Source organism: Vicia villosa, linkage group LG3 (genome assembly GCF_029867415.1).
Source record: "Vicia villosa cultivar HV-30 ecotype Madison, WI linkage group LG3, Vvil1.0, whole genome shotgun sequence".
NCBI classification, from domain to species: Eukaryota; Viridiplantae; Streptophyta; class Magnoliopsida; order Fabales; family Fabaceae; genus Vicia; species Vicia villosa.
The window spans coordinates 78,843,105-78,856,653 of record NC_081182.1 but is presented as its reverse complement, the minus strand read 5'-3'; the positions used below and the strand labels follow the sequence as shown (position 1 = coordinate 78,856,653).

The window sequence follows — 13,549 nt, the reverse complement described above, 5'->3', positions numbered from 1 at the left end:
TGCCGTCTACTCTTTCTGATCGCAAATTCATATCATTTATATATGTTTTTGTCATCATCAAAAAGGGGGAGATTGTTAGAACAAGATTTGTTCTTATCAATTATCTTAGTTTTGATGATAACAATAATATGAATTTTGCTTAAGATAATATGGTACTCTAATCCAATGCAATTTCCCTTTCAGGAAATATATATAAAGAGTACGCATAATTCAGCGCTCAGAAGATGTGTCTCAAATGGTTCAGCATGCAACATCAGAACATGGTCTGGCAAGACATCAGAAGATGGTCGAAGCAGAATCAGAACATGGGTCTATGGAAGCATCAGAAGAACATGAGATCAGAAGCACTGAAGATCAGAAGATGGTATCACGCTCAGAAGCACTTCAAGGTCAGAAGATCAGAAGATGCTGTGCACCAAGCTGTTTGACTCTGATGATATTCAAACGTCGTATTCACAAACATCAGATCAGAAGGAAGTACACGTGGCAGACTACGCTGACTGACAAAAGGAACGTTAAAGCTACTAAAGGCTACGTCAGTAGACACAGCGTGAACAAGGCTCGAGGTAGTTGACAAAAGCGTATAACATTAAATGCAAAGCTGTACGGAACACGCAAAGCATTAAATGCATTCAACGGTCATCTTCTCAACGCCTATAAATATGAAGTTCTGATGAGAAGCAAGGTGAACGATTTTCGCACCAATACAATTCAAATTCACTTGCTGAAACTCTGTTCAAATCTAAACTCAGAATCTTCATCTCCATCAAAGCTCACTACATTGTTGTTGTAATATCTTAGTGAGATTAAGCTTAAATTGTAAGAGAAATATCACAGTTGTGATTATCGCTTTTAAGAAGCATTTGTAAACTCTTGAATAGATTACATTAAGTTGTAAGGAACTAGAGTGATCAGTTGATCAGTATACTCTAGGAAGTCTTAGCAGTTAGCTGAGCAGGAAGTCTTGGCAGTTGGCTGAGCAGAAAGTCTTAGGAGTGAACTAAGCCTAGAGTGATCGTGTTGATCAGTAGACTCTAGAAAAGTCTTAGGAGTGAACTAAGCAGTTGTTCCTGGAGTGATCAGGTTGTGATCAGAAGACTCTGGAAGACTTAGTTGCGGCTAAGTGGAAAACCATTGTAATCCGTGCGATTAGTGGATTAAATCCTCAGTTGAGGTAAATCATCTCTGCGGGGGTGGACTGGAGTAGCTTCGTTAACAGCGAACCAGGATAAAAATAATTGTGCATTTTATTTTTATCGCTCAAGATTTTAAGTCACACTTATTCAATCCCCCCCTTTCTAAGTGTTTTTCTATCCTTCAAGTACAAAACTTACAAGTGACCTAAAGACCAAGTTGGTTCGACTGTTGAAAGAATATAAGGATTGTTTTGCATGGGATTACAATGAAATGCCTGGTTTAAGTCGAAGTGTGGTTGAACATCAATTACCTTTAAACCCAGGAAAGAAACCTATCAAGCAACTTCCTAAAAGATTTGCGCCAGAGGTTATGGAAAAAATCAAAGTAGAAATTGAAAGATTGCTGAAAAGCAAGTTTATTCGAACTGCGAGGTATGTCGAATGGTTAGCTAATATAGTGCCTGTAATAAAGAAAAATGGTAGCCTTCGTATATGCATAGATTTCAGAGATTTAAATAAGGCTACCCTTAAAGATGAATATCCCATGCCTGTTGCTGAAATGTTAGTCGATTCCGCAGCCGGATTTGAATATCTCAGTTTATTAGATGGATATTCAGGTTATAACCAAATTTTTATAGCTGACGAAGATGTACCTAAGACGGCGTTTCGATGCCCAGGTGCTTTAGGAACTTATGAATGGGTAGTAATGCCCTTTGGTTTAAAAAATGCTGGAGCTACATATCAACGAGCTATGAATTCCATGTTTCATGATTTTATTGACAAGTTTATGCAGGTCTATATCGATGATATTGTAATAAAATCTAACTCTGAAAATGGTCACTTAGACCATCTTCGACAATCTTTTGAACGAATGAGAAAATATGGACTCAAAATGAATCCTTTAAAATGTGCTTTTGGTGTCCATGCAGGGGATTTCTTGGGCTTCGTGGTTCACAAGAAAGGTATTGAGATAAACCAGAACAAGACGAAAGCAATCTTGGAGCTAAAGGCGCCAGAAACAAAGAAACAACTCCAGTCATTGTTGGGGAAAATTAATTTCTTGAGGAGATTTATTTCAAATCTAAGTGGCAAAACGAAGATTTTTTCACCACTTGTGAAGCTCAAGAATCAAGATCAATTCAAATGGGAGCCAGAACATCAACAGGCGTTCGACCAAATAAAAGCTTATTTAACTAAGCCTCCTATTTTGTTACCCCCCAATAGGACAAAGAGTATGAAATTGTACATAGCTGCATCAGGTTCGACAATTGGGAGTATGTTAGCCCAAGAGGATGATAATGGCGTCGAAAGAGCTATATATTATCTAAGTCGAACCTTAGTGGATGCTGAAACTAGGTATAATGATATTGAAAAGTTATGTTTATGCTTGTATTTCTCATGTAACAAACTTAAGCAATATATAAAGCCTGTTGATGTGTATGTGTCCTCTCATTTTGATGTTATTAAACATATGTTGTCTAAACCAATTTTGCATAGTCGAATTGGTAAATGGGCCTTAGCGCTAACTGAATTCTCCTTAACATATGTTCCTTTAAAAGCTATGAAAGGACAAGTTGTGGCTGATTTTATAGTCGAACATGGGTTAGTCGAGTTCCCTGCAAATCTAGTCGAACAAACTAACTGGAAGTTGTTTTTCGACGGTTCTAGTCACAAAAATGGATCAGGCATTGGAGTCTTGATTATTTCTCCTAAAGGACTTCCAACAAAGTTCCATTATAAAATGAGAGGAGCATGCTCTAATAACGAGGTCGAATATGAAGCCTTGATAACTGGTTTGAAGGCCCTGATAGACTTGGGGGCAACACGAGTTGAAATTCGAGGTGATTCTGAGCTGGTAATTCGACAAATCAAGAAAGAGTACAAATGCATCAAAGAAAATCTAATAATGTATTATGCAATTGTGATACGCTTGTTAGAAAAATTTGAACATGTTGAGATCTTGCATGTACCAAGATCTAATAATTACATTGCAAATGAATTGGCACAGATTGCTTATGGCTATAGAGTTTCTAAAAACAAGTTAGAAGATATGGTCGATATCAAAGAGAAAGAAACTCATGAAATAACAGACAAGTTAGGTCAATTGTCGACGTCAAAATTTGGGGGGGTAGATGACAAAGTTGAAAGTAAAGATTTGTATGCCTTAGAAATTTTTGCCATCGACAATATGACAGATTCTGATTGGAGAAACCCATTGGTCCAATACCTAAATAATCCAATCGGAGGAACCGATCAAAACATTAAATACAGAGCTCTAAACTATGTGATATTAGGAAATGATTTATACAAGAAAACAACTGAAGGCGTATTGTTAAAATGCTTGAATGAGGCTGAAGCATATTTGGCTGTGTCAGAGGTTCATAGTGGTGTCTGTGGAGCTCATCAGTCAGGCCATAAGATGAAGTGGTTGTTGTTTAGACAACGTTTATATTGGCCAACAATGTTAAAAGATTGTATTGAATATGCAAAAGGGTGTCAAGAGTGCCAGAAATTTTCAGGCATTCAACATGTTCCAGCCAGTGAATTGCATGCCATTGTCAAACCTTGGCCTTTTAGAGGATGGGCTTTGGATTTCATAGGAGAAATCAAACCTGCATCTTCTAAACAACAAAGATTCATTTTAGTAGGAATAGATTATTTTACTAAATGGATAGAGGCAATTCCCCTGGTTAATGCTGATCAAGAAGCAGTGATTAGTTTTATACAAAAACACATTATTTACAGATATGGAATTCCAGAAACTATCACTACTGATCAGGGATCAGTCTTTATTGGTCAAAAGATGCAAGCTTTTGCAGCTGAAACAGGATTTAAATTACTAACATCCACTCCGTATTATGCTCAGGCTAATGGTCAAGTCAAAGCTGCTAACAAAGTTATTATAAATTTGATAAAAAAAGCATGTGGGGAGAAAGCCAAGAAATTGGCATCAAACGCTCAAACAAATCCTTTGGGCTTGTCGAACGTCACCAAAGGAAGCAATAAATACTACCCCATTTCGTTTGACTTTTGGGCATGATGCTGTGTTGCCTGCAGAAATTCATTTACAGTCAGCTAGAATTCAACGACAAAACAGTCTTTCGTTTGATGAATACTGGAGTATGATGTTAGACGAATTAGTAGAGTTAGACGAAGAACGACTAATAGCGTTGGATAGGTTGATAAAACAAAAGAAAAAAGTGGCGAAAGCTTCCAACAAGAAAGTCAAAGAAAAAACATTCATGATAGGTGATTATGTATGGAAAGTTATTTTACCCATGGATCAAAGGAATAAGTTATTGGGTAAATGGTCCCCAAGTTGGGAAGGACCGTTCAAAATTTTGCAAGTATTTTCAAACAATGCATATGAAATTGAAGAACTAAATTCAGATGGTCGAATCTTGAGGATAAACGGTAAATATTTGAAGAAATATAAACCTATACTTCAAGAAATTCGCATAATAGAATAAAACCAAAAGATTATATTAAAATGGCTAAAAATTTGGCCAATCATTACAAAAAGTTCCTTATAAAGAGCGTTGGCAGTCATTACAAAATATAGCCAGTTAGTCGAAAACAAAATTACAAAGTTGGAAAGTTGTTCCTAAAATAAGCTAGCTTGGCTGACTCAAAGTCAATCTTAGAATCAAGTCGAGACAAGTTTTGCCTAAGTTGTCGAATGTTGCTTTCCAACTTGAGGGCATTTTCACCATGACCAAGTCCTTTCAAGACTTCTTGGTTAATAATTTCAGGCGAAGGGATTTCTTCAGTTTGGGCTAAATTGATTTTCTCTTGTTCAAGACCTTGAATCTTCTTGTTGAGAGCATCAATTTGAGCTTTGTAGTCAGCAATCTTGTTGTCGATCTCTCCCTTCTTATCAGAAAACTTTAAAGTTTTCTCCTGAAATTCTTCAACCTTTTTGGTCGAAGCTGCACTGGCATCCCATTCCCTCTCCATTTCACGCTCTTTGTTCTTTGCTTGACGAGTGATGTTCTTCTTCGTCATAAGGTCCCTCCAGAGTTGGTCGAAGTACGCCTCAAAATCAAAGAAGAATTGAACAACAACTGCTGGAAGAGAAGCTTGATTAGTAAGTCTAGGATCTTACGAATTTCTCCACCAAGATGTTCAGAACTCTCAAGAACAGCGAGAAACTCAGGTTCGTTCAGATGGGTTTTTAGCTGGCATATAGCTTCGACAAGAGAAGCATCAATCTCAGCATCAGGATTGGTCGATTGAGCAGGAATCTCAAAAGAACTTGGTCGCAGCTTTTGAAGTTGAAAGAGAGCTTCTAAAGGATTAGTCTTCTTCAAGTCCAGAATTTCCTCCTGACTAAGAGAACTGTTGGAGTTAGTATCGTCAGCAATAGGATGTTGTCTGGACTGAGAAACTGCATTGTGTTCTGGTCGAGGGACATCACCAGCTTCAACAATTTTTGTGACAGGTGTTTGTTCGACGGTGGGTTTGTCCTGGGGATCTGTTCGACTTCGACCTGGAGTGTTAGCCGAATCAGTGTTGCTTCCAAAAGCGTCAGTCCTTTGAGGGCTAAAAAGGTTGGAGTCAGGAGTAGCTTCAGCAATTTTTTCAGCAACCTCGACAACTTTCTCCTGAGTGTGGTCGACAGTTGGTGCATTCTATTCAGGAAAAGTGTTAGAAAACAGAGATATTGAAAGAGATATATTGGAAGAGAATGTTAAGTTACCTCAGGAAGAATTTGAGACGAAGAGATTGTTGGAGCTGTTTGAGGCTTGAGAACCACTTTGGGAATGTTCTTTACAATTTTTCGTCTCTTTGGTGGAGTCGGAAGCGGGGGTCGTGAAAAAATCTCACTTTCTTGATTCGGTGGAGACGTAGTTTCGTCTGATTCAGTAGGAACTACCAACTAAAAAAGAAAAAGTAACAATTAACGAAGGTTAAGGTAGATTTGACAAGATTAAAGATCAAGCTAAGTACCTTTCTAACAGTTTTGTTTTTCTTGGTGGTGGTGTTGTTCGACGTACTGGGGCGCTTTCGACCTGGCTTAGGAGCAGGAGCTTCGATTTGATTGGTAAGATCAGGCCCTGAAAGATCTAAAATTGATATTAGAATATTGCTGTTGGCAATAAAAGAAAACGAAAGCAGATATAAAATACTTACTTATGGTAAGTTGATCCTCCAACTTGTCGAACGCAGTATTCAGTTTCTTGATAAAAGAATCTCGATCAAATAGTTGGTAGTATTCAGACCACCACTCACTAAACTCTTTAGTTGTAAAATAGGAGTTTTGAAAGGTGAAAGTTGGGTGTTCCAGAGATTGTTTGTTATGAAACTTTAAACAGTCAAGGTGTTGACGAGATGTAAACGGTCGACCGGAGTAACAAATGTCATTGTCATGAGAATATAGGCTTTTGGGCAGCATCTGGCTCAAACCAAATTGTCGAGAGACCAAATTTGGTTGATAACTTACAAACCCATAGCACTTGCCTGTCGACTCAATACGATGAGAGAGAAGTGTTGGGGTCAGAAAAGCAGCCCAAATAGCATTCAGTTGAGCTCGAAGGGTTGGAGTGTTTCCAGGGAAAACAGCTTTGAACCAAGTCGGCCCAAAGCATCGATTGGAAAAAGGGGCCATAGAAGCTATGAATGTTTTACATTCAGAAAACAATCTCACATATTTGAGAAGGTTGGGCCTGTTAGACTCATCTTGAGGAGTTTGAAAGGCAAGTTTGATGCCTTCGACCCTCCGGTCATACATGACCTCTAGAATGGACCTGGAAACAGTGTAACCTATATGTGACTCGAAGGTGGCATTCAACCAGTGTTGCAAGAGCCAATAAGGTCCCGACAGAGAGAGTTGTTTTGGAGTTTCGTGCAGACGTTTGATCCTTAAAGATGCTATGCCTAAAGTATGGTAAAGATAAGCAAGGAGAAGCTTACCTAAAGAGACCTTTCGACCTTCATGAATCTGAATAGCCAAAGGTATGTAAGCTTTAGCAATCTGAACTGATCCTGGACAAAACAGATAGTATGAGAGCCAGTAGGTGAGGAAGGCAACATGCTCTTCGTCAGAGACTTCTTCTGTCGACTTGTCATAATGATCTTGCATATACTTGGTGATGGTAGCGTTGGTGAAGTTGAAATTCATTTCTGTGGGAAGAGTAGGGTCGAAGATCTCACCCAATGGCGAAAGCCCTGTGATGGTAGCCACGTCAAAGAGAGTGGGAGTCATCATTCCACAAGGAAAGTGGAAGGTGTTAGTCGAACCTTCCCAGAAAAATATCGAAGCAAGTAACATTGGAGGACAAACCCTATGACCAGTTCTGGATAGTTGTATGGCGTCGAAGATGCCCAATTCCTCCCATCTTTGTTGCTTTTTCGCTTGAACTTTGTTAAGCCAAGCCAAATACTCTTTGTTGCCAGGAGCTGGAGTCGAACGAAACACCCTAAGTGAAGGGTCCATAAACTTCAAGTCGAGGGGACGTGGTTTGTCGAAAGCTACAGGCATAGTGGTTTGGAAGCAAGGAAAGAAACCAGTGGTTTGTTCTGGATGATAACGGTGATCTGGTAATGGCCCTGAGAAAGCCATTAATCTATCAGTAATCTGAAAAGGGATTAACATCTGGTTTTGCCAAATAATGGCTTTGGCTTCTGTGAGGTTGGGTTGAGGAACAAAATCCAACCCTTGTTCTTCTTCTTCACGAGACATAATAAACCCTAAAGGGTTAGCACCTGTAGCGTAAACGGTAGTGTTGGTGGTTGCAGCAGCCATTGTTATGTATGGAAGGAGAAGAAGAAAATGGTTAAAGGTTAGAAAAGAGGGGTGTTTCTTTCTGAAACGTTTGAGAAGAGAAGGAAACGAGAAGAAAGAAATAAAAAGGAGAAGGAACCTGCACATATATATAAGCTGGTAGTGACGTCAGCAGAAATCGTGCAAAAAGAAGTTGTAGAAATCAAAGGTCATGTCAAAGAAACGCTTTGGAAACTGGTTTTTAGAAAGTGGGGAGCAGTTATAGCCCACTACCTAAGATTTAGGTAATAATTAGTACCTAGGGATGCGCAAAGTAATCATGACGTCAGAAGAGAACAAAAGTCGAAACCTAAGAAAGAACTGAAACGCCATTTTTCTCTTTCCTGAAGTCAGTCGAAAGAAGTCGCTTGGGGGGCAATTTGTTACCCTAGGATTTCGACTTATTAAATAATGGTAAATAATCCCTAAAACAGGTGAGATTATTAAAGAATCTAAAGAGAAAAGTCTGACTAAAAGGTCTTGTTTAGTCAAAGTTGACGTTCGACTATCTATAAATCATCATTGCCAAGGTTCGACTAGAATTAGTCAATATGCATGTTCAACTAGAACAAACAGAAAAAACTTAGACGTTTTGTTTAAGTATAGCCCTGAAGTCGGAAGGCATCAGAAGTTAAGAGGCAGTTTCAAGCAGTTTTCTGGCAGTTTTAACAGGACGCGTGGAGGTCTCACAGTTGAAGATCTTGCATGTCGAAGACACGTGTTGACTGATAATCAGTCGACCGTTAGTAGTAGTTATTTTATTTTTACTATTTAAGCAAGTTCCATAGGAACAGTTTAGGGTCCGCATTTTCTACAAAACACAAGTAAACTCAAATCTCTGTGCAATAATGAGTGACGAGTGCAACTTTGGAATGTACGTATGCGTACCAGTGTAATTTATGCAATCATTTTACGTTATATTTCATTTTCAGTGCACATTTACTGCTTTTTAATTGCTTTTATTTATTTTAAAGCCTTCAATTTCAGTGTTTACTTTTACTTTCAAAGTCACTGTTGCATTTAATACAAACCAGATACACGTAATAAACAAATTAAAGCAATTAGTCCTGGAATATTCTAGTTGATTCCGCAAAAGTAATCTTTAAAAAGGAAACTAGCGCTTGTTTACCATTTTTCTGTGTAAACAATGGGATAATTCTATGCTCAAAATGAGAAACTTTAATTTTTTTGCCACTCATATATTTAGGGAAGGTAACCACTGTGCTGACTCTTTAGCTAATTTAGGTTTTAGTATTCCCAATTTTACTTGGTGGAATGATATTCCTTCTGAAGTTCAGTTGTTTTTTAACAGGAATTTGATAGGTTTTCTTTATTATAGAATTAGATAGGTTTGAGGTCTTATTATAGAATTAGATAGGTTTGAGGTCAGGTGTTGCCCCCCTCATTTTTGTACCTATTTTTCTCTTTTATATCATGGGTTTCTGCCCCTATATATATATATATATATATATATATATATATATATATATATATATATATATATATATATATATATATATATATATATATATATATATATATATATATATATATATAGGAGCATATCAAGTGAGATCAATTTTTAAATGAGAGATGAGAGGAAGAAATATCAACCCTTGGATTCATCAAGAGAGAGAAATTAATAGCATCATTAATATGTTAACATTCTCTCTCTTGATGAATTCAATGGTTAATATTTCTTGCTCTCATCTCTCATTTAAAAATGCTCTCACTTGATATGATATGCTCCCTATATATATATATATATATATATATATATATATATATATATATATATATATATATATATATATATATATATATATATATATATATATATATATATATATATATATATATATATATATATATATATATATATATAAAGAAGGCTATTACACATAATAGTTCTACTCGTTTTAATTAATTACTATTTTTTATTTTATTTTATATAAAATAAAATTGACTAAGAAGTAAGAATAAAGATATTCTAGATGCTTTTGAAAATAGAGTAAAGATTCGATTATATTTTGAGTTACAAGTTTCTTTTTAAAATAAAACAATCACTATTTAAAAAGCAATAGTCATAGCTAAACAATAGTCACGAAGATATCAAAAATATAGTTCTAATATTGAAAGCAAAAATCAATTACGTAAGTTTTAGGAAAAACTTATATACAATTTTTTAAATATGATTTTTACTATTTTTCAGTAAAAATATGATAAATATATTTAAATATTACTTAAGTAATAAAAAAAATTACATATGTATATGAAAAAATTATACATTTATTATATTTTTATTGAAAATAGTAAAAGTTATATTTAAAATTTTTCCTAAATTTTATGTGAAAGATATCACATTATGTTGAATAATTTCTGAAATAAAATTATATTTTGAGTTGTATTTGACTAAATAAAATGTTATATTTATCATTTGAAAGAAGTTAAAAAAATCTACAAAGTTTGTTTGTGAGTTTCGATAAGTAGAAATATTGAGGAGAAACTCAAAATAAATTTTTTATTTTAAAAGTATTATAAAATTAAACTTTAAATTTATTTAAATCTTTTCAAACCATCTAAAATTCTTTTTCTATACAATATTTAAAATCTCTACAGAATGAAAGAACTCTAAATTGCATCGGTGAACGATTTTATAAATTTTTGATAAATTATTCAAATTCAATCTTTTTTATTATAATTATTTAAATATTAATAATATATTAATTATAAATATTCATTTATTATTTTATATAAAATTGTCCTTCTAAAAGAATTAAAAATTAAAATTTTTCCTCTGTTTCCTCCAGATTCAATCTTTGTAATAATAAAGTATATCAATTGTTAGGTGTGCAATTTGTTATATTAAAATTAAAAATAAGATTTATTAATTTTATGAATACAATATCAAAATAATAAATTAAATTGTTTTAATTATCATATTAACATTTAAAATTGATTATTTAATAAAGTTTAATATTTTTAACTTTCACACCAACAAACTCTCTATAATTATATTTTTTAATTTCCAAATTAGTAAATATACTTTGTTATGCTCACCTTCTCCTATTCCTATGTATATGCATCAAAGCATCCAAAAACTATGAACAACAAATTATATTAAATATATATAAATTGTTTCAATGTCGGAATCCATTTCTCAAAGGGGAGGTGGAAAAATTTAGCTCGTGCATCCTTGCTTACATGTGTTTTTTCAGAAATGGCACCGACTAGGAAGCAAACTTGTCATCTTCTTACTTTTATAGTCGGTCCACTATTTAGGTCAACTTTCTATTTCTTTATTATTAATCGCAGATGAGTGGGTTTTAGTTATTTTTACTTTTTCATTGATTTTCTTTTTAACTATTGGCTTAATTACAATTTTGGTATCCCTATTTTGTGTTTTTTATGATTTTGGACCCCTTTTGAGTTTTCAGTTGAAAAAAAGACAAAAATAGGGACTAATTTTGCAGAAAAATGTAAAATATGGGGACGAAAATTGCACAGAAAACTTTAAGAAGAAATTAAAATAGTGATTTTTAAAATAGAGGGATCAAAATCAAGAAAAAGACAAAATAAGAGGACTAAAATTGCAATTAAGCCTTAACTATTTAAATATGTGTATTCATATAAATAATTTTATCCTCTGAATGCAACATTGTTGGTGAGTTGTTTAATCTCTCATTTTGTTGGAAATCTTTTTATTTTATATTTTAGATAGGGGTGATTTAGAATCGATTTTAATTCAAAATCACTTCTCTGTATTGTTATTAGTTATCTAATAGTTAAATAAGTGATTTTTACATATATTTAATGTTTCCTTTACTTTTTTTTTGTAATTTTGTCATTTTAGTCTGTTGTTATTTGTTTTGATTTTCCGTCTTTGTGCGGTGTATTTTGTTTTTCTGTCTTTGTGCAGTGTTTATTTGTTGCAGGTTGAAAGATGAGTTTCGATCTAGTGCAAATCTAATCTAAGACTTTGGTGCCATTGACGTTACAGATCCAGAGGCATGAATATTTCGGACATATCAATATAGTCATAGTTATATTGGTAGGCATATGCAATTTGCCGTTTTATGCTATTAACAAGGATGTTGTGAGTTTGTTTGCAGCTTCATTCTTTTAGTTTTTGGCGATTTTTAATTTGTATTGCAACATTATATTCTATTAATTGGAATGATTGAATATATTTTTTAGTAAGAAAAATGATATAATTAGATATCATATAGTTAATCAAACTGAACTTCGGTGTTTCCTGTCTTTTTTCTCTACTACTCCAATCTCTTTTATAACTCAGTTTCACCTTTATCTTTAGATGGTTATGGATATTATTCCTTCATAACACTTTTGATTACTCCTCTGAAGAATATTCCGGCGAAGCCACACAAGAGTTTATAAGTGTATAACTTTAGGGATTTGAGCATACAAATAATGAAAGCTCAAGATAGATTCGTCTTACTTATCTCTCATGTGAGAGCCCTATTAATAGCTGCGGGAGCAGTAATCATCCTCATGAATGGAGAAACTTTGAATTCCCTCCATAATGAGTGAGCTATGGTAACTCCCGCCGTCTGGTCTTTTAAAGGACTATAACTTCCATAACGGTGGAGTCTCTTCTAGTGTGGGTGGTGGTTACGATCGACTAGGGAAAAACAACTGCAAGTCTCCTTGTGATATCGTCCATCGACATGTAAAACGTGTTTTGGCCGGGTCAAGGACCGTAACCGAACCGAAGGTCCGCTCCGGGTTGTGAGCCCTTGCCGGGCTGGACTAGTGGTCTCTTCGGATTAGCCATATCTTGTTTTGCACCTACCTCCTTTTTCAGGTGCCGGCTTGGCTAGTCGGCTCGAACATTCCAAATATGTACAGTTATTATTAATCATTATCTTTTATTTTGACTGTAATGTCCGAAACAACCATTAATGGATGTTTATTTTCCCATCTTAATGGTCATAAAGGTCATTATTTTGCTGAATTCTTTGTATGTCAAACTCATTTTAATCGCTAGTTATGGTCGCCGATGATTTATTAATGTATGGTTCACATTACACCTTTAACTTAAGTCGATCACTAGGTCGGGCGAGCTCGCCACCTCTTTCAAATGTCGTACATTTCTTTTTCGCCAAATCTTTGTTGTGCTTCATGCACGAAGTATGCAACCCCGAATATACATATATTTTTAGTTGTTAGTTGGAATTTTCGACAACCTCAAATTTTCGCATAGTAAGGGAAGGTGATGAAATTTTTAGTGAAGATTTGGTATGTTCAGGAGCACGATCGACATATATGTTGAGAAAACTTTTTAACATAAAGGTGGTTGACTAAAATGTCAAAATCTAGCCTAGAAGAGCCAAACAATAAGTGAAAACATTTTGACCAAGGCAATTGAGATATACAACCTGTATTGAAGAGACGCGTGGAAGTTATTAAGGTCAGGACAGGCCTCAAGACTCAAAGAATGTTTATAGAGATACTTACAGATCACCCATCAAAGAGATTCTCACATCAGCAGTTGTAGTTGAATCTACAATTTCTCAGTGTCAGAGTCAACTCCTTATCAACTGAATCAATTTACCTTAACTCTCTATACTTGGTCAAACATAGTGGAGTTGAACGGTTAAGTTTAATGTTCATGTTTCGTGTTATTAGC

General features: G+C 34.8%; 1 protein-coding gene across 1 annotated transcript; it reads right to left on the bottom strand.

Moving 5' to 3' along the window:
- On the bottom strand, positions 1–9,336 carry LOC131661987 (uncharacterized). Its single transcript, XM_058931652.1, has 3 exons — positions 6,270–9,336; positions 6,087–6,202; positions 1–6,015 (listed from the first exon to the last, which is right to left on the bottom strand). Exons 1-3 carry the CDS (start codon positions 8,005–8,007, stop codon positions 5,827–5,829), a joined length of 2,043 nt encoding a protein of 680 aa, XP_058787635.1. The 5' UTR covers positions 8,008–9,336; the 3' UTR covers positions 1–5,826.
- Between the last annotated feature and the right edge of the window lie 4,213 nt (positions 9,337–13,549).